Source organism: Sardina pilchardus, chromosome 9 (genome assembly GCF_963854185.1).
Source record: "Sardina pilchardus chromosome 9, fSarPil1.1, whole genome shotgun sequence".
Classification (NCBI taxonomy): domain Eukaryota; kingdom Metazoa; phylum Chordata; class Actinopteri; order Clupeiformes; family Clupeidae; genus Sardina; species Sardina pilchardus.
Window position 1 is genome coordinate 13,322,081 of NC_085002.1, and position 19,733 is coordinate 13,341,813.

The 19,733-nt window shown below is 46.1% G+C and overlaps 1 protein-coding gene across 4 annotated transcripts in view; it reads left to right on the plus strand.

Moving 5' to 3' along the window:
• Nucleotides 1-13,322, plus strand: part of camk1b (calcium/calmodulin-dependent protein kinase Ib) — a 43,317-nt gene extending 29,995 nt beyond the window's left edge. For all 4 annotated transcript variants that reach the window (XM_062545862.1, XM_062545863.1, XM_062545861.1 and 1 more), the window contains 9 exons: nt 4,004-4,078; nt 6,193-6,331; nt 7,569-7,695; nt 8,542-8,617; nt 9,021-9,133; nt 9,576-9,654; nt 10,164-10,251; nt 10,691-10,862; nt 11,599-13,322. In XM_062545862.1, coding sequence (XP_062401846.1) covers nt 4,004-4,078; nt 6,193-6,331; nt 7,569-7,695; nt 8,542-8,617; nt 9,021-9,133; nt 9,576-9,654; nt 10,164-10,251; nt 10,691-10,862; nt 11,599-11,705 — 976 coding nt within the window. In that variant the 3' untranslated portion in view covers nt 11,706-13,322. The remainder of the gene's footprint in view (nt 1-4,003; nt 4,079-6,192; nt 6,332-7,568; nt 7,696-8,541; nt 8,618-9,020; nt 9,134-9,575; nt 9,655-10,163; nt 10,252-10,690; nt 10,863-11,598) is intronic.
• Nucleotides 13,323-19,733: the final 6,411 nt, after the last annotated feature.

The following is a 19,733-nucleotide window of genomic DNA, read 5'->3' on the forward strand; positions in this document are numbered from 1 at the left end:
AATCGAATACCACTTTGTCTCCGATCTAATGGGTTAGTCGGCATTCTCCAAAATCTGTCAGTGGAAGGAAAATTAAAATCATGTTTCATGAACTTGGCATAGCACACAGCTAAGTTGGGAACAGGGTTTTCTTGTGATTCAGAATTAGTGAACAATACTCTCTTGCTTTCTCAAACAGAGCCCTTGCTGTGAAATAGTCCTGTGCTTTAATTAGATGATCACAAGGTTGTCTTAAAGTCTATTTAGACTTTGTTGTTTCAGCTTAAAATTGCTACACTGGTCCACTGATTATACGTTTAATGACCATTGATTGCTTGTGCTGTGGTGTCTTAGCAGACAACGAGGAGACTCAAGTGAAACCAGTGTGGATCATGAGGCGGTATACACACTTTGGAGGGTTCTACAAAATACAGGTTCCAGGGGGGCCCTGCTAGAACACCATATAGGCAAAGTCTTTTTAAAGCAAGTCACGTCACTCGGCAGCCATATTGGCCATGGGGTCGGGCAGCGACTTTGACCGGAACAAGACCAGGCTCTATCTAAATGAATGGGGAGAGAGCTGGTGGATGTCCATGTTCCGAGGTGTAAGAGACATAAAAATCACATGTTTGAAATCGCGATGAAAATTTGACTAAAATCGCTGAAAAGGTTTGGTGGTTTTGTGTCAAATTGACGCTTAAAAAGCCTTTTTCTTACTGGTAATTTTGGACTGCGCATGCTCTATTCTTCACGACGCAGCTTTCAAAAAGCGTGACCGCCAAGGATCGGCCAAATGATTGGAGCAACGGCACTGGAAGAGGCGGGACGTGCAAACCATAGCCAACCGGTGTAAACAACCGCCATCTTTCGCGTTACGAAGTTACCCCATGCTTTTCAATGGGCGATTTTTCCAGTGCAGTGTCTCCTCATATATAAGTGTCTCTGATATAGGTCCATATAGGGATGGGCAAAAATGAAATCTCAAATACCCCCATTTTAAGTTTATAAAAATAAGCCGCAAAATACAGTAGCCACGCTATGTATCAAAATAAAACACTGTATTTTGTCTTTAAAGGGAGCATCTGTCTATTTAATCTGTTCCTTTACTAGTACACTGACTCTGTCGATGAAGTAGACAGTGTTTGAGAGCTTTTCTCTGCCTGCGAGACTTACCGTAAACCTACCAACAGTAAACAGATCAACTATGCTGATGTGCCGGTTACATCCCATAGTAGCCTAAATAATGTATCAGAGATGCACTCAAAAAGTCACAACTGAACTTGTCAAGTGGTACAAAGTGAAGACAAGTCCCTGACATTGTCAACGCATACCCGACATGGATGTTGGCCACACACACAATTCTCTCCCTCTCGCATCTTGTGAACTTTGATCATCAGTTTCTTGTGAACTTTAATTATGAGTTTCTTGAGAACTTTAGTTATGAGTTTCTTGTGAACTTTAATTATGAGTTTCTTGTGAACTTCAGTTATCTAATCGGAACACACGGAACCAGTTTTGTGGTTTCCCTGAAACATGCAACATGATGAAACATGTATATTTATCCCCCTAGGTATCAATATAACACCATGTAGCACTTACTCGGTACTCAAGAAAACTAAAAGCTCATCTTGTACTGCATAATCTTCCTGAACTTCAATGATCACAGTAAGTCTGGGCAGATTACTAAATTGGCACCAGTCAGAGGCTACATTCATTGTTTTGCACTTGATATCAACACATCACCAAATGTACTTTACCAAAATCTAAGCTACAAAAATACACACCTATAAAGTATTTTGGTACAAAATACGAAGCCATTTTATTCAACCTAGGAAAATCCAATTTACAAAATACTGCCCATCCCTGGTCCATACACATATTCTGTGTCTATACTGTATGTGCCCATGCACTTAGCACATACAAACACTGTTTGCTCCTTAGTGAAGCTGGGTGGGGTGTGACTGAGTGTGTGAGTGTGTGAGTGTGTGGTCAGCCAGTGTTTGTTTTGTTTTCTCTTTACCTCTCTGATGAGATATGTTTTGCCGTGCGAGCTCAGGGTTGTGTGAGCATTCCACCCAGAGAGATGTCGCTGGTTACACAACTCTTTGCTCAAACACTGAATTCACTGAACTGGACTGAAATGGTGTCCTACCTTTTTTGTGTGTTTGTGTGTGTGTCTGTGTGTGTGTCTGTGTGTGCATTTGAAGGCCGCCCTCTTGTTAAAACTGTGTTAATGCCTCTGTGTCGATTTGTTCCAGTGAAGCTTCGCCTTTGTGCTGTCGGATTGAGGTTATCCGTCCCCCTCCCCCCCCCCCCATCCCCATCCCCAGCCGCCTCTCCCAGATCCATTCTGTTAGGCGCTGCTCCTGTGTTTGCCTACCTGCGAATGAGTCACACCAAGCACCACTGCGAGTTTGTGTTTATGTGACTGAGCCTTGTGTGTGTGTGTGTGTGGTGGGGTGTGTGTGGGTGGGTGGGTGGATGTGTGTGTGTAGGGGGGGTTCTTGAGGGGGATCCACCTGTGCCGAGGGAGGTGCTGGGGTGTGTTTTGTGGGGGTGAGAGCGGGGGACCATCATCATCACGTCTCTGTTGAAAGGGCTCAGTGTGGAGGAAGACTGAAGCGAGTGGGCGGCCGCTGGCTTGACAGAGGAGAAAGGAATAAAAAATGAAATGAAATGAAAGAAAGGAGAGAAATAATTCAAAAAGAAAACGGTGGGGTTTTTGCGGTGACTCACCTCAACTCCGATCCTCCGCCAAGCTGTCGTGCCTCACGGGGGCGATGCGACGTGCCGCACAGCCAATTAGAGCCCCTGTGTGTGTGTGTGAGTGTGTCTATGTGTTTCTCTCTCAGTTCACTTTCTGTGCACCACAGAGGGAAAAGTATAAGAAACTTACTTTCTAACTCTCTCTCTCTCTCTCTCTCTCTCGCTCTCTCTCTCTCGCTCTCTCCTTTTGGGTTTTGTTTTTCATCACTGAAGCTGGTATAAGTAATGCACATATTCTCTGAAAGATCTACAGTATGATATGCCCACAGGACGGCTGCTAAAGCTACTATTTGGTTGGTGTGCTGAGCTCCGTGCACAACTGGCAGGCCAGTGGTAGAAGTCGAAGTGAGTTATGGAGAGCCAAGAAGCGTCAGACTGACAAGGTCCAATCAGGGAGGGAACGTGGGTTTTTACGTCAACGCTTTCAGATGTTTGCGGATTCGCTGTCCACGCAAATGCGAAGCCAACGTTTTCAAATGATCACAGGACCGACCACTTTTTCAAATCATTCCGTTTCAGGAGTTCAAAAACACCGGAGTAGTTGAGATGAGAGGCAGAAGCGCGTAACAAAAGTGTTTCGGATTCAAGCGGAAATGGAATAATGGCAATGCAGCCTTAGTATCAAACTAGATCCATGTAATCCTTGTCTGGGCTGGCTCGTGTGTTTGGGAACACCTGCTAGCCTATTTGGATGCCAGGAGTGGTTGTGCTCTGAGCCCTGAGTGCCGAGATGGCTGGGCCGGTCACATCTGGGGAGACGAGAGCTGCTGTCTTGGCTTGGTGCAGAGAGCAGACTTCCTGCCCGCTCTGTGGATCCACAAGAGCCCTCCCATTCACTTTCCCAGCCCCAGCACACTTAGCCGTGTGTGTGTGTGTGTGTGTGTGTGTGTGTGTGTGTGTGTGTGTGTGTGTGTGTGTGTGTGTGTGTGTGTGTGTGTGTGTGTGTGTGTGTGTGTGTGTGTGTGTGTGTGTGTGTGTGTGTGTGTGTGTGTGTGTGTGTGTGTGTGTGTGCGGAGACATGCAGAAATTGATGGCCGTGTTGGATTTAGTGCGGCGCGCGCTGGGAATGTTTATCCAGGTCAGCTTGATAAAGAGGCAGTGAGCTAGCAGGCTGGGACCAGCACTCTACAACAGGCTGTAAATAAAATGGCTATTTTGCATTTCATGCTCAGCATGTGTCGCTCTGACTGATGTATTTTTATATTTATTCTCTCTCTCTCTCCCTCTCTCTCGCCGCTTTCTATCCTACTCTCCCCAGGATTAAACATGCCAACATCGTCTCCCTGGAGGATATTTTCGAGAACAAGTCACACCTCTACCTTGTCATGCAGTTGTGAGTACTTTTCTTCCCGTGTGTGTGAAGATCACATATTTATCTCTGTGCCTTTGCCAGAAGACGCATCATTTCCAATACACCGTCAAGTTGATAACACAGCACAACAAATAGTGCTTCTCTCCCTCTGCAAGCAATGATAATCAAAACTGTTGTTCTTTCTTAAAAACGTCTATAGCATCCTCATGAATTAAACTCTTAACTGCCGTCTCAGAAAGAGGGGCTAGCAGGTGATGGGCTTAGTGCCTCAGGGTCTGTCCTTGTTTAAAATTAGTGAAGTAAACACCTTTTTTTCAGACAAACAGCTGTCTAGAAGGGTTTACATGATCTGATGATGAGATATTGACCTCTTCATAAAACGTTCTTTTTAACTTGACGCTGCGGCGTGTGTACAGGATCGTGAGCGAGTCCTCGGTGTGGTTACATTTGTTATTAGCTGTCCTCCGTACTGTGGCCGACTCATAAACAGAGCGGCGGGTTGAGTAGAAAGACAGATGGCCACGGGCCTGTTCTTGGCTACGAACAGGTGGTTGCCATTGTGCCACGCTTCGGTAGAGATGCCAACTTGGATCCAATGTTTCTCCCTCGGAAAAAATCAAGACAAATATGATCGGCCATCCCGATACCACACTTTTTGTTTTCACAAACACCACGCTCTGGCACGATGGACCACGAAAAGCTGTGAAAATGTATTTGATTATCGTCTGCTTTACAGAGCCTGTTATTTTTCTCGCTCGTTGCTACCAGAGTGCTAGTTTAACACATTTCTGTTACTGCAATCACATCCCAAAAAGCCTGTGGTTTGTTTTTATAAATGAGAGCCACACAGCACACATCTCCAGTACTATTTTTTTTTCCATTAATGTTAGTTAGTGAAAATAAGCCACTCCGTGATTTCTCTAAGTAACACCAACAGACACAAGGTCACAGTGTTCCTACGTGTCAGTATGTGACTGTGAAACACTCTCATGAATTGCGTGTGTGTGCATGTGGGTAGAGTTCACTCTGTCCTTTTTGTATTGTCATAATTCAGTGAGGTGTGCATAGCTCCAAATCTTGTGCTACCCACTGTCGTCCCTCCCTGGAAGATGGAGGGGGAGGAAGGGAGAGAGGCAGGGAGGGAGGGAGGGAGAGAAAAGAGAAAGAGAGAGATGGTGTGTAGATTAGATTCCCTACGAAGATCTCTCTCCCACGCCGAATGTCATCCACCATTAATTACACATGTGCCTGAAAGGCCTCTGTATTGTTTGTTGTTCCGCTGGGGGAACAGCGGTAAAGGTGGCGGCGTGTGTGTGTGTGTGTGTGTGTGTGTGTGTGTGTGTGTGTGTGCAAGGAAGAGAGGAGAAGAGAAGGGCGACGGGGCTGAGCTCACGGCGAGATCACCGCTGAGCTCTGTGAGAAATATGCTCACACCTGCCGTGTGCCACCCACCAGCCGCACTGAAATGTCACTGTAGGGAGAGAGGGAGGGAGAGATGGAGGGAGGGAGAGAGGAAGAGAGAGAGAGAGAGAGAGAGACCAATTGAGGCGTGGCGAGAGAACAGAGAGAGAGAGGGAACAGAGAAGGGGGAGAAATAGAGAGCTGGGACAGAGGTGGGAGAGGGAGTGTGTGTGGTGGAGTGGCGAGGGTTAATCGTTGAGGGGGTGGTTGGACAGCATAACAAGGTCAGCGTCACCTTGGCAGCTGTGAGAACGGTGAGATGGAGCGGGCGTGAGGTTTTAACTCCCCTCCTCATCTCTCCTCTCCTCTCCTCGCCTCTCCTCGCCTCCTCTCCTCTCCTCTCCTCTCCTCTCCTCTTATCTCCTCTCCTCCGCCTCTCCTCTCCTCCGCCTCTGAGCAGTAAACAAACACATTTCTACGTCTTGTTTAACTAGGTGTGGCGATAAACAAACCTGTTTTTCTCTCACGAGAGGAATGACGGTATGAAAATGTAATTGCTAGTGAAAGGCCTCCTCCTAGTGGAGAACACACAGGTATTTATTCAGCCTGTGTTCATGTACAGTAAAGAGAGAGAGATGGATGGAGAGCTAGCTAGAGATGGAGGGATAGAGAAGGATGGAGAAAGAGTGGGCGAGCGTTGGACTGACTCTAACGCTACAGATTGTCCTTGGCAGGGTGTCTGGAGGGGAGCTCTTTGACCGGATCGTGGAGAAAGGATTCTACACGGAGAAGGACGCCAGCAAACTCATTCAGCAGATTCTGGACGCTGTGAAGTACCTCCATGACATGGGCATTGTGCACCGTGACCTCAAGGTGAACTCACCACCACAGGGTTGGGGGGATTCGCTCACCTCAAGCTAAGGACATAGGAAATCAATGAGTCAATGAATACAAAAGAGACAGTCATTTCCTGTGTATTGGCCGCATTGTGTATAAGCCGCAGGGCTGTGTTTTATGCAAGTTAAAAGAAACAAAACCATATTAGTACCATATTAACTGTCCCCGTGTATCAACCTCATAGGAAATGAAATTTTGCAAAAACAATGTATAAACCGCGGCTAATAGTCGGGAAATTATGGTAGTAACATACGAAAGATACATCAGTAATAAAAACTGAAGCACATGGGGCTGAATAATGGGCATTTGCTCACCTCAAGCTAAAGACGTAGGATATTATCATGTCAATGAATACCCAAAGAAAAATACGCTAGTAACAAAAGCTGAATCACACGGGTAGTTTCATAGGGTGTTTTTATTACAGAGGGTATGTCTGTGTGACTGACTGGCCGAGAACTTTACTCTAGTAACAAAAGCTAAATCACATGGGTAGTTTCATATGGTGTTTTTATTACAGGGGGTATATCTGTATGACTGACTAGTCGAGAACTTGTCACGTTATGCAACGGTAGCACTGGGCTGTTTGTTTCCTTGTCCGAGGCTTAGAGGGCCTGACTGCATTAAGCTCATTACTTTCCTACCGACTAACGAGCTCATTTGTTTACAGGCGGTGCGGTGAAGTGTGCATAGATTGATCCTCACATCAGATGGCTAATTAAGTAGTCTGGAGAGAGTATGTTGTGAGGGAGAGAAAGAGAGACTGATGGGTTGAGAGAGTGGAAGAGAGAGAAAGAGAGAAAGAAAAACAAGAGGAAGAGAGTTTCAGAAACGGAAAAGAGAGATCATGTTTGTGAGTAGAAAAACCTGAGAAGGCAGATATGCCTGATATGCCCAGGACACTGACTTATCAGGAGAGAGAGTGAAAGAAAAAGAGAGAGAGAGAGATGGAGATGTACAGTATGGTCACAAAGAAAAAGGGAGCAAGAGTAAAGTAGTTGGTGGAGAATGGAAAGAGAGTAGTGGAATTGCAGAAAGACATTAAAGAAAATGGAGGAAAGGAAAGGAGTATGAAGTTGAAAAAAAGGAATACATGAGGCTTGAGGGGTTGGAGGCTTGTGGCTTGTGACTCAGACCGAATTCCGTGGAAGAGGGCAGCCTCGGAGGATTGAGTCTGACGTGTGTGTGTGTGCGTGTGTTTCTTTGTTCCCCACAGCCCGAGAACCTGCTCTACTACAGCATGGACGAGGACTCCAAGATCATGATCAGCGACTTTGGCCTGTCCAAGATCGAGGGCTCAGGCAGCGTCATGTCAACAGCATGTGGTACCCCAGGATATGTAGGTACGGAGGAGTCCGACATGTCTCGCGCACACACACACACACACACACACACACACGCACACACATACTGTACGCACACAGACACACACACACACACACACACACACACACACACACACACACACATACACGCACATATGCACGCACGTACACACACACACACACACACACATACTGTACGCACACACACACGCACACATACACACACGTATTCACGCACGCACGCACGCACACACACACACACACACTCACACATATACAGTATATGTATAAAATATAAATATATAGACAGACTCACACACACTCACCAGACTACTCAATATCCAGGGTCATTATCTTGTAAGATATTATCTGAGGATGAAAGAGCTCTAATGCCTGTAACGTGACGCTCCATTTCTATACGCGATGGGGGTGAGAACAAATAGCACCAACTCTCTTTAGCCCTGAAGACTGATCTCAAGATACAGGCTTGAGTGAGTGCTCCTCAGGGTCAGAGGAAGGTGCTGTTTGTAAACCCTTATCGGATACTCCCCCTGGTTCCGCTACGGAGCACTTATCGCTAAAGCAATGTTGATACGGTAGAGCGATAAACGTTAGCAAGCCTCGTGTCCGCGCGTCGATGGGGAGCCGGAGCAGATGAAGTGTGTTATGAAGAGGACCTTGTGGGGTCATGGTAAACAGCCGGTGTTTTCGGAGAGGCTGATTCATGCGGCAGCGGAGCCTGCCAGCTAAGAAAGCCCCCGTGGGCTGCCTGGGACCAGTCGAAGTTAAGAACCGTGCGAATGCAGATATGAAAATACTATGGCTAAATTTGTGTGTGTGTGTGTGTGTGTGTGTGTTTGGCAGCTCCCGAGGTCCTCGCCCAGAAGCCCTACAGCAAGGCAGTGGACTGCTGGTCCATCGGTGTGATCGCATACATTCTGTGAGTGCTCACCCCACCCACACACACACACACACACACACACGCACACACACACTCTCTCTCTCCCACGTGCTGGTCAGCCTTTGTGCCTCGTCCAGCAGCACTGTTCTCTGGCTCTCTCCTGCTCTCTTCTCACTCAAGCACTCCTTTGGAGCTCCGGGCTCCCGTTGTCGTTGTCTATTGTCATGATGCACTCACACAAACGAGCTCTCTCTTAATGAGCCCGCTGATTCATTTTCATTACCGACTAATTAGGTTTCTCATCAACCTAAGTGCTCTGCAGCGGTGGATGCAGCGGTGGTCGCTGTGTGAATGTGTACTGCCTTCAGGAGAAGACAGAGAGATTTACTGAGTCGGTGTGTTGCCTGTATTGACGGTGTCCTGTGTGCTGCTCTGCTTGTAGTCTCTGCGGATATCCCCCCTTCTACGACGAGAACGACGCCAAGCTGTTTGAGCAGATCCTCAAGGCAGAGTACGAGTTTGACTCGCCATACTGGGATGACATCTCCGATTCAGGTAGTGTTCTACACACACACACACACACACACACACACACACACTCATGCACGTACGCACACACACATACACACATACATGTACACACACGCACACTACTTTGCTTCCTTAAGGTCATTGTGGGTCAGTATTCATAAGGCATTATTTTTTCAAACTTCAGTCAGTCAGCAGTCTCATGTTACTAGAAAAGCTTCCGCTGGATTCCAGTCACTTTGATCCCTCATCCAACTGTCGGTTTGTCTTTGAGATTAGCAGTAATGCTCCAGCGAAGACACTGAAATAATTACAGCGAGCTCAGGACATCACTGCAGAGATGAATACTGAGAGCATTTGAGAGGCCGCCATTTGTTCTCCTACCCCATAGTGCTCTTCCTGTTTGGATAGCCATTCCTGTAGCCATTGACGACGCTGATTGTGACATAACGTGATGATGTGTTTGCAGCTAAAGATTTCATCGTCCATCTGATGGAGAAGGACCCCAGACTCCGCTACACATGTGATCAGGCACTTCAGCATCCCTGGTATGTGCACCCATACACACACACACACACACACACACACACACACACACACACACACACACACACACTCATGCATACACACACACACACACACACACACACACACACACACACACACACACACACACACACACACACACACACACACACACACACACACAGAGATGCACACACTCACACTCAGGCAGACAGACACAGACACACATACACACATACACACATACACACATACACACACACACACACACTCACAGCAGAGGGCCATTCTTCATGCACTTTTCAGCACAGTGCCTTATATAACCACAGTGATTTATGGCACGCAGGGCTGCTAATTGTTCACTGTCAGAGAGTCTGCTTGGAAATGTCTGCAAGATGAATTCAAATTGGTACCCCAGATTCCCATCATATTTGCGGCGGCAGTGTGTGTGTGTGTGTGTGTGTGTGCGCATGCGTGTGCGTGTGTCTGTGAAGAGACCATTAGTCCTAATATTGCCTCCACATCTCCACAGGATCGCCGGAGACACGGCTCTGGACAAGAACATCCACGAGTCCGTCAGCGCGCAGATCAAGAAGAACTTTGCCAAGAGCAAGTGGAAGGTAAGAAAGGACGTCTCCTCTCCTCCATCTGCCGCTCCCGTAACGGCCCCCAGACACGTCAGCGTCGAGCGCTAACTAACTCAGGCATCAGGAGAGCACACGGTGTACCTTTCACCATCACCGCAAAGGAGGGCGATATGAAGGGCCATCTCACTGCATTATTTACATGGACTGTCAGCAGGCCGTGCCATACTGTAGCTAAAGGGGTGCGCGTACTGTATCTACGTGCACATGTGCCTGGCCTGCAGGGACTCCCAACGCCCTCGTGATGGGAGCCTGGTGCCATTTGTGGTGCCAGATGTTTCCCCAGCGCTAAGAGTTGCGTAAGAGTGTAAGCTGTCCGCGCCGGTACGATCCCAGTGTGCGTGTGCTGATTTGTTGTTGTGTCTTCTTCTTCTCTGCCCTCTCTCGCGCGCCCACTCTCTCGCGCCGCTCTCAGCAAGCCTTCAACGCCACGGCGGTGGTGCGGCACATGCGGCGGCTGCAGCTGGGCACCAGCCAGGAGGGCGCCAGCCAGACCAGCCTGCCCAGCCCCTGCCACGCCGCCGGCAACCTGCTGCTGCCCGAGCGGGACGAAGAGGAGGAGCAGCAGGAGGACGGCGAGCAGAGCGGTGAGTGAGTTTAGAGCACATCCTCCACCTGATGGGCCGCACCTGAGCCACACCTGGGCCTCACCTGGGCCACACCTGGACCTCACCTGGCTGGGCCACACCTGGCCTGGTCTGGGAGAACCCCTTTACTTGTGCTTTGCGGTGTCAGAATACACAAAATTCACAACTTTGTTAGTAATGGACTGAATTCCACCGACTAATTCATTATTGCCTCCATCAGGGTTTGTTGGTTTGTTTGTTTGTTTGTTTGTTTGTTTGTTTGTCTTTCAGGGAAGGTCTGAATTGACCCAAGGAAGAAACAAGTACATTTTGGGAGTGATTCGCATTACTGTCTGGGTCCAGGAAGTAGTTTTCGCTTGGCTTTTTCGCTTTCGTTTTTTTTATGTTTTCGCTTGGCGGAGGTCTGCGCTCTCGGAGTGCTTTTCTAGTTTGTAGCTTTTTTCACTGTTATGCAACTCGTTAACATAGAAAATGTCAGAAGATTGAACAAAGAACAATGTCAGAACAGGACTGAACATACAGTATGTCCATGTTAGGGACTTACATAAAGGTGGAAAAGAACTGCATATAAATTAGTCAGTGGATTTTAGTCCATCACTTGCAAAGTTGTGAATTTGTGTGTACTTTTTAATTATTTAGTGCACGTCCATGCTAAGGTGCTAGAGTGTGTTGATGTCTCTCACTCCGTCTCTCTCTCTCCCTCTTTCTCTCTCGCTCTGTGTATCTGTCTATCCAGAGGCCCAGTGTGAGGGAGGCTGTTCGGAGGCGGCGGCAGCTGACGGCTCGGAGTCTGACGGCCTGCAGAACTGCGCGTACCGCTGCCACCCCACCAGCCGCGTGTGAGCCGCGCCCGCGCTGCGCCGTGCCACGCCGCACCGTGCCGCCCCACTGCCAAAAAACACGACCTCAAGACTGTCCCTGTTTCGCATCACTGGAGCCCGACACTAAATCCCCAGTCTGGCCAGGAATATGGAGTGTTGTTCCAGCGCCCCGCCACCAGGGAGCGCTGCTGTGTAAAGAATCCAGGGTTTTTGGGGAGGAAAGGGACACTACTATACGCCAATGGAGGGAGTCACTTTAAGCCGACGGAGGAGGAGGAGGAGGAGGAGGAGGAGGAGAGTGCTGGCACATCGTGAGGGGATGAAGGGAGAGAGAGAGCGAGAGGGAGAATGGAGGAGGGGTGTTCCTCAGGTGGATCATGGGTAATCTTTGCGAGGTGGACAGAGCTTGGACGTTGTTGTACTCATCCTTCAAGAAACGCTCTTCTGTCTCCATCTCCATATTTCTATATGCAGTGTAGTGTTTTTAATCTGTTTCTTTTATTCCCAAACAAAACAAATGCTCCTTTTCTTTTCTTTTCTTTTCTTTTCTTTTTCTTGTTTCTTTTTTTACTGGCAAAAAAGCCCTGGCTTTTCCCATGCTCCTCATGTCATTGGTTCACTTTTACGTTACTGTATGAGGGTGGAAGTTCCAATGCAGACCAGTTGGAGAGTTCAGGGTCTGGAAGTGTGTGGTCATATACGATTTTGCATGAATATGGCCACTTTTACCTATAGGCTTTCTTAATCCTCTGAGCACCGATTGCATTGAAGTCTCAACCTTAATTTACATGGGAAAAGCCAGGCATTCCAGGCAGGTACGATACATGCATGTATACATTCCTCCTCGACACAGTACGTATGTGTGTGGAACATGCATCTCTCAATGTTGACTCATGCGAATGGATAAAAGATAGAGTTCTTCCTGTGTCCCCTTCAGGAAATTTAACATATTTGTTCAGCCATGCTGCACTCTCCTGTGTTGGAGTATTGTCCTCGCAATACCTCATGTGTGTCTCTTTTACATTTGAACAGATGAACCAGCTCAGCTTATCAGAATCTGCAGTGCCTTCAGGGTTGCAGTATCAAGTGTACGTGTGTGTCTGTTTTTGTGTCATTCCAACACAACTGTAGTCTTGTCAAAAAGGCGTCAAAGGCAAAAACATGCGAAAAGGTCGTTGAAGAGTTTCATCAAACTTATCATTGCTTTTTATGTCAGTCAGATGAGGTAAACATAAACTGTCGTTATAGAAATAGCACTACATAGGCAGTCAGTTCACCTAGGCACTGTAGCAGTCGACATTTAGCAAGGCAGATATGCCCAGTAAATGCATCCATTTCAGTGTCAGCCAAACATCCTGTTCATGGGGATATTGATCTTGTCAGACTGTACATTGTAATGTAGAACTACACAGAACCAGTGAATTTCTGAAGGGTTTTGTCTCCTGTCTTACAACCAAACTGTTTGAACTTCGCGCCAAACATGCTCATGTTGTAAGCCTTTCAGACATGTTGCTTTTTTATGTTCCTTGGTTGATTGCATTTTGTTTTTCATGCTTCTTCTTCTTGCATCCGTACTCCCATTCATGTTTCACACAATTGGTTGTGTACAGAACATCAATTAAAGAATGTTTGTGTTGTATCCTCTTGCTTCATCTCCTTATTTCATAGGTTTTTTATTTTAAATCATGATATCACTCTTTTGCCATGTTTTCAGTTGTACACGAGACACTTGATTCATGATCATTGTTTTAGCCCCATAGCTCCATTCATGTCACATGTCGGTGATGTCAGAACTGAACAGGTGCATTGATGATATTGCTGGTGTCTAACAACCAGGAAATGCAAGTGTAGTGGCACAAACATCCTTATTTGATTTTGTCCAAAAAACAAATGTACACATACACACATTATACATACTTGCACATAAATATATACACACGTGTACAAAACACACACACACACACACACACACACACACACAGAGACAAATGCACAAGCCTAGTCTCACAGTGCAGGTCATAAAAGCTGAAATAAGGGCATGTCCATCTCTGTCCTGTCCAGTCGTATGGCTTGTTACTCTGGAAACAGCCTCTCAGGCACCCGTGGGAAGGCTCCTCTGTGCTCTCTCCCTCTCTGGTGCGACCGCTTTGAAAAGTCCATCAAGGAGAGAGAGAGAGAGAAATAGAGACCACGAGAGAGAGAGAGAGAGAGAGAGAGAGAGAGAGAGAGAGAGAGAGAGAGGGAGAGAGAGAGAGAGAAGGCTGTAGTCCACTGAGCCACACGGGAAGTCCATCTATGGTCTGGACTCTTTATTCTATGTCAGACTGGGTTCAGAAAACAAAAACAAGCCAAACAAACAAATAAAAACAAAAACAAAAAAATATGTTTGTGATTCTAAGATTCTGCATGTGTAGAATGTGAGAACAAACTAAATGGAAAGTGGAAGTGCTGTATCTTTCTTTTGATGTTTGATATCTTATTTCTACTTTTAGCACCTTATGTTGTATAATTTGCGCTGTTTACTTGTGTGAATTGTCAGTTTTGTATGTGTGTGTGAGTGTGCGTGTGTGTTTGAAGTAGTTGATATAGTTGGTAATATTGTGAGATTGCTTGAGAATTAGGACCATGTTCTACCAAATACTACAAAGGGATATTTTAGAGAAATAATGAGAATGGTATTATGTCTCTATTGCCTTTATGCACTCGGCTATTTTCGACTACAGGATGGAAGTTCCTTGATAGCAAACCCCATTCCTTTGCAGTTATTTCCATGTACCGAAATGAGTACAAATTTATCAGTGTGCATGCTAACTTACTAGCATGTACTTTACAGTAAGAATGTTCAGATACACGCTGGTAGAATTAGCAGATCACTATCTTGGAGGCAACGTTCTCAGTGCAACCATCCTGAGCTTCTGAGTCAATCATTAAAATCAAACTAAGCATAGCCAGGTTGAAGTGGTGGAGATATACTTCTACATTTTCCTGATGACTTGAAGCTGAATGAATTCAGTTGCCTGATGTTGTGGCCGTTGTTGTGGGTAGTGTGTGTGCTGGTGTTTCCTTGAATGGTTATGTGTAGCTTGTGTGCAGTATAGCTTTAGGTATTGCAGAGAGTTGGAATGAGTGACAAGACCACCCTAGGCAGGGAAAACAGCAACATCACAAAAAGCAAACTAACTTCACGTAAATCATGTCGGTCCTCCACCCAAACTAGAATTTATAGTAGTTTGGGTGGCACCATTGCAACATATAGTATTAATGGACCTGTGAATTGTCTGCAGTGCTTGTTTAAATGGTCAAGAAGGCCTACTCCGAAGAGTACTACTTAGACTCATTTTTACGTGATAATTGCCTTTGCAGTTCCTTGCAGAGTTGGGGTGGTCCACTGTCTTTTTCCATCTTCAGGGTATAATGATTTCAGTTGAATGTGTGGTGATTGGTCCGGTAACATTATAGCGCTGTACATACACCTTGTGGTATAACAATTCCTTGCATTGTTGCCTGCATGGTGTGGTTTGCACTGTATGTAAAGATAATTATGTCTTGTATACACCATGAACATATTGTATTCAGATAGAGTATATATTATTTTTGACAATATAAAGTAAGGAATCTTCACATCAGAATTATTTACTTGTCCATGTACATTTCTTTCAATCCTCACCCAAGACAGTATATTTTTGACACACACTCACAGTAATGTGTAGCAAATTGAACTCTGCAGACTGGAAGGATTTCAGGGCGAATATTCCCCATTTGTTTTGGATGATAAAGTGAAATCTTCACTCAGAACCAAGGCCATCTCCAATCCCAATCAATCCCAGGCTTGTTTTTGCTGTTATGTTTTCCTCTCTAAGTACCAGGTACAATGAAGTCTCCCAACCATGACCACTATATCAAGAAGCCTGGAAACTAGAATGGTGAAATTTTGTTTTAATTGTCCAAAAGTATTGATATTTGGCATCAGTATAGCCCCCCCCCCCACACACACACACACTATCTCATAAGATCAAGGACATTGGTGAAAAACCTGAACACTTTAAAACACTAAATTTATGGTACAGTTATTAATTAAATCAGTAAGAAGCTCAATGATCTAGCATTTTGATTGGATAAATGTATAGACAAATTAAAAACACTCACAAATTACACTTATCAAACTTGGACAACCCATTTTTCTTACGCCACTTTACTGCTAATGCATGTTTGCCACTGAATTGGACCCTGTATCTACCTCTTAGACAATTCCTCTGAATGCTCATGCATCGTTTCCCCCATTTTAGTGGTTTGAGAGATTGTTTGTGGCCATGTTGGCTATGCACCCACTCAATGAGGTAAATGAAACAAGTCTTCTTCCTGGGATGTATGAAATGAGGTGATGAAAACTGATGTGCTCCGTTCAGCTCAGGACAGCAACAGGGGTTACAATGTTCCCCATTTTCATTTGAATTAAAACATTTTTTTTTTCTTGAGAAATTAGTGCATGTAAACTAATTTGTGAATTCTAGCCACCCCCACTCCTTAGCAACACTTGAGCTAATCTAAAATTGATTATTTATGCAAATAGGACATGAAGGGCTTTTAATCTTATGGAAGGATTCTTGATTCCATGCTGTTTATCACTGAAGAATATTACTAGTCTATCGCCCTTGCCTTTCTGCCCAATCTGGATTTGAAGCTTGTTTTGTCTCTTAAAGCTTTGAAAGTTGTATTTCTGTTTTTCACCTGTTTTGTTTTAGTTACTCTCAGATCCGTTTTAGTCGCCTATGTTTATATATGATGACATATTTATATGTTAACACAGTATGTATAGCCTTTAAAAGCTGATATGAGCTATTATATATTGATGCAATGCATCGTGGTCCTAGAATATTAAATATGGAGTATTGCTCAATATCAAAGCCAATGATTTGTACTTTGAGGAGGTTTGTTCATGGATAATAATGTCTATTAAACTTTCCTTGTCTATGCACCGTCTGTCCGAGTGCTCTTTTCCTGACACTCTCCAGATAAATTGGCACGGAAGCCGTCTGTCGTCATTAGGGCTCTGCTGTTTGTTGGATCAAGAATGCTCGCACTGCTAATGCCACCGCTGTCACTTGTCAGATCTCCCTGTCATAAATTCCCCATGAAGCAGTTAACAAGTAGGCTGGGTAAACCCATCCTAATCTGCCGGCAATTTGGATTTCCCTGCAGCTGGAAGGCTGGAAACCTGCACATCTATCTTTCTTGCTTCCTGTCCATGGTCCAATCACAAACTAGCTCATCCAAAAGGTGCATCCAGATCATTGGTCTGATTGGTTGAAGGACTATCCAAATGTGCACACAGTCATTAGAACTATGCTCACTGATCATGCCTCTTGTGCAGTAGAAATAAGGCACAGTCTCCCCAGACTAATGCTCAATCTTAAGATTGATCTTAGTATGGTGATAGCCAGACTAGTTAACAGCGGATTAGCAGTGGCATCATAACACAGCTGAAATTAGCCACACCGTCTGGACATGAGCGGTACGTGACTACAGCCGGAGGAGATATGCAAGTTATGTGATGCGCGGTCGGGCCGGGCGGCTGCGTCAGCTCGGCGCGAGGGGAGGAAGGGATGTGGTGATGGGGATAATAGCAGTCCGGGCCCGGCGCTGGGTTTGGACGGGAACGTTTGGGGTTAGGGTACTTGCGAGGGAAACAGTGCTTGTGGTTTGCTGTGGGATGGAGAGGAGGGGGACAGGGTCCTCGGAGCTTAAGGGGGGAAGCAACCAAACGGTCTTTGCTTGAGGAGAATTTTCCCATGAGTTGCACAAAACTGCTACTGGCCACCTGATGCTGCCAAGTCTCAATTCAGTCATCCAAGAACATCCTCTGGCAATGCACACTTCGGCTCCTGTCCCCTTTGTGCTCCAAGGAAGTGCCCGCAGACCTTTTCAGGGTGCTGTATTCTTCGGAGGACTCCTGTTGTTTTGATTCCCACCCCTTGTGGGTTTTTTCCCCTTGTGTGTGACCGTCAGACCAACCTCCGCGGGTGAGCCTTCACTCCCCACTTCCTACGGAGTCCCCCGAGGGCCAGTCGAGCTCGCAGACCACCCAGGTCACTTCCCCCCACAGGTCCGCACACATTCAAAACCACTGGAGCTATGCGTGCCTGTCTGGGTGAGGCGCTCGAGGTCACTTTACCTTTGCTGTCATCTGACGGACAGGTCAGAGGCCGTCCGTCAAACTCTCCTCTCCGCCCTCTTTCCTCACAACCCTCCACCCTTCCTCATTTGTTCTCTTATTCAGTCTTTCTCTCCATCTTGCCCCCAGGAAAAAAAAAAAGAAAACATGGCTACAGTTACGCACCAATACGCTAGACACAATCCTGCACACCAACAGGGGAACATTAGGAAAAAAAGCTAGACAATAAAGAACTAGCTTCTGGCCTTTCTGTTTTTCCAATCATTCCCTAAAATCAAAAACAGCTACTTTTTTACCCACATGATGTGAATCTCCCTCCCCAACCCCTGCTGCTCAAGACCACTAAGCCTTCTGCTGATGACTGTGGCGAGGATCAGAAGAGTAAACACTAGGCAAGAAAGCCTCCCTGACTTTTCGACTTCTGCGTAAGACTGGCCTTACTCCTGGCAGCCAGGGAACTACATGCAGGAAACATCGGAGCCTACACCCTTGTCTGTTCCTCTTACATTCCCTCCTCTGTCAATACTCCCAGTGCCACCCAGTCTAAACTCAAAGACAGCCGAGTTGTCCATGTATTTGAAGTTGTAGAAAGGACAGGCTTTAGTTACATATGAAGTGACTTTTTATTGTTTTGTATGTGTCAAAGACTCGGATTGCAATGGGAAATAACTACAGTATCTCTGTTTCTTTTGGAAAAGACTGCTGAAAACACTCATGCTACAACGATCATGTCTGTGATGATGTCTATCTCTGTACACTTTTATTGCCCCCCGTCCCCCCCCCCATTTTTTTACATTTCCCTCCTCTCGCTGAAAACATCAACTGGTCCCTTTATCTGGCATCCGATTCACGACACAGATAAATGCAATCACTCAGAGAGACGGTGTCTTTGTGAAGCTCCAACAAGTTCAGCAAAGTAACTGTGGCCGTCCCCCCCCCCAGGGGCCCCTAAAGCCTCCCAGCTCTCAGTGATAACTCACTCACTCCCCCCAAAAAGCTCCTTCTGCTTTATTGAACGGCTCCGAGCGCATCGAACTCCCTCTCGCTCCCACTTGTCACGGGGCCACGGGGTCAGGGAGGTCAGACAGCCCACAAAACAAGCCAGACATATTCTGGCAATAACTCGGCGGTCATTCTCACGACACGCTGTGTGTCTCTTTCTTTATCTATCTCTGTGTGTGCATGTGTTTGTGACTATGTGAGACTGTGTGTGTGTGTGTGTGTGTGTGTGTGTGTGTGTGCGTGTGTGTGCGTGCACACGTTTGTTTGTGTCTGTGTTTGTACATGTTAATGTTAATGTGAAGTGAGCGTGTTTGTGTGTGTGTGTTTATGCATAAATGTGAGGTGTGTGTGTGTGTGTGTGTGTGAGAGAGAGAGAGAGAGAGAGAGAGAGAGAGAGAGTCTGACTGTGTGTGCATGAGACAGTTTTGCATGTGTCTTTCACCAACACCAGGGCAGCCTCTGACCCTTTCCATCATTTGTCAGTCTGGGCCCAAAGTCCGGGGTATTTAAGGGGATCTGCTCAGTGACTTAATGGATACCTGTGAGGGATTTGAACAGAGTGAGCTGGATAAAGACTCGCAAATCTACAGCACAAATGATCACTTAGGTCATTAAATTGATCTACCCTTAGCCTCAAGTGTTAGCCAGTCTCCATCTGCATCTTATTATCGGGGTAGATTTAGAGGTTCGCTCAAGGAAACCCTCACACTTAACTCTCCGATTGCAATCCCAGTGTATATCTTTGTAGCATTACAGCACATGCATTTGTTCTCGGATGAATCTCGTGATCTCACTGCACGTGAATGTCAAAGGTCGTCTCTTTCAGCGTAGGTGATTTACTGCGCACGGGAACATTGTGAACTCTCTTGGTGAGAT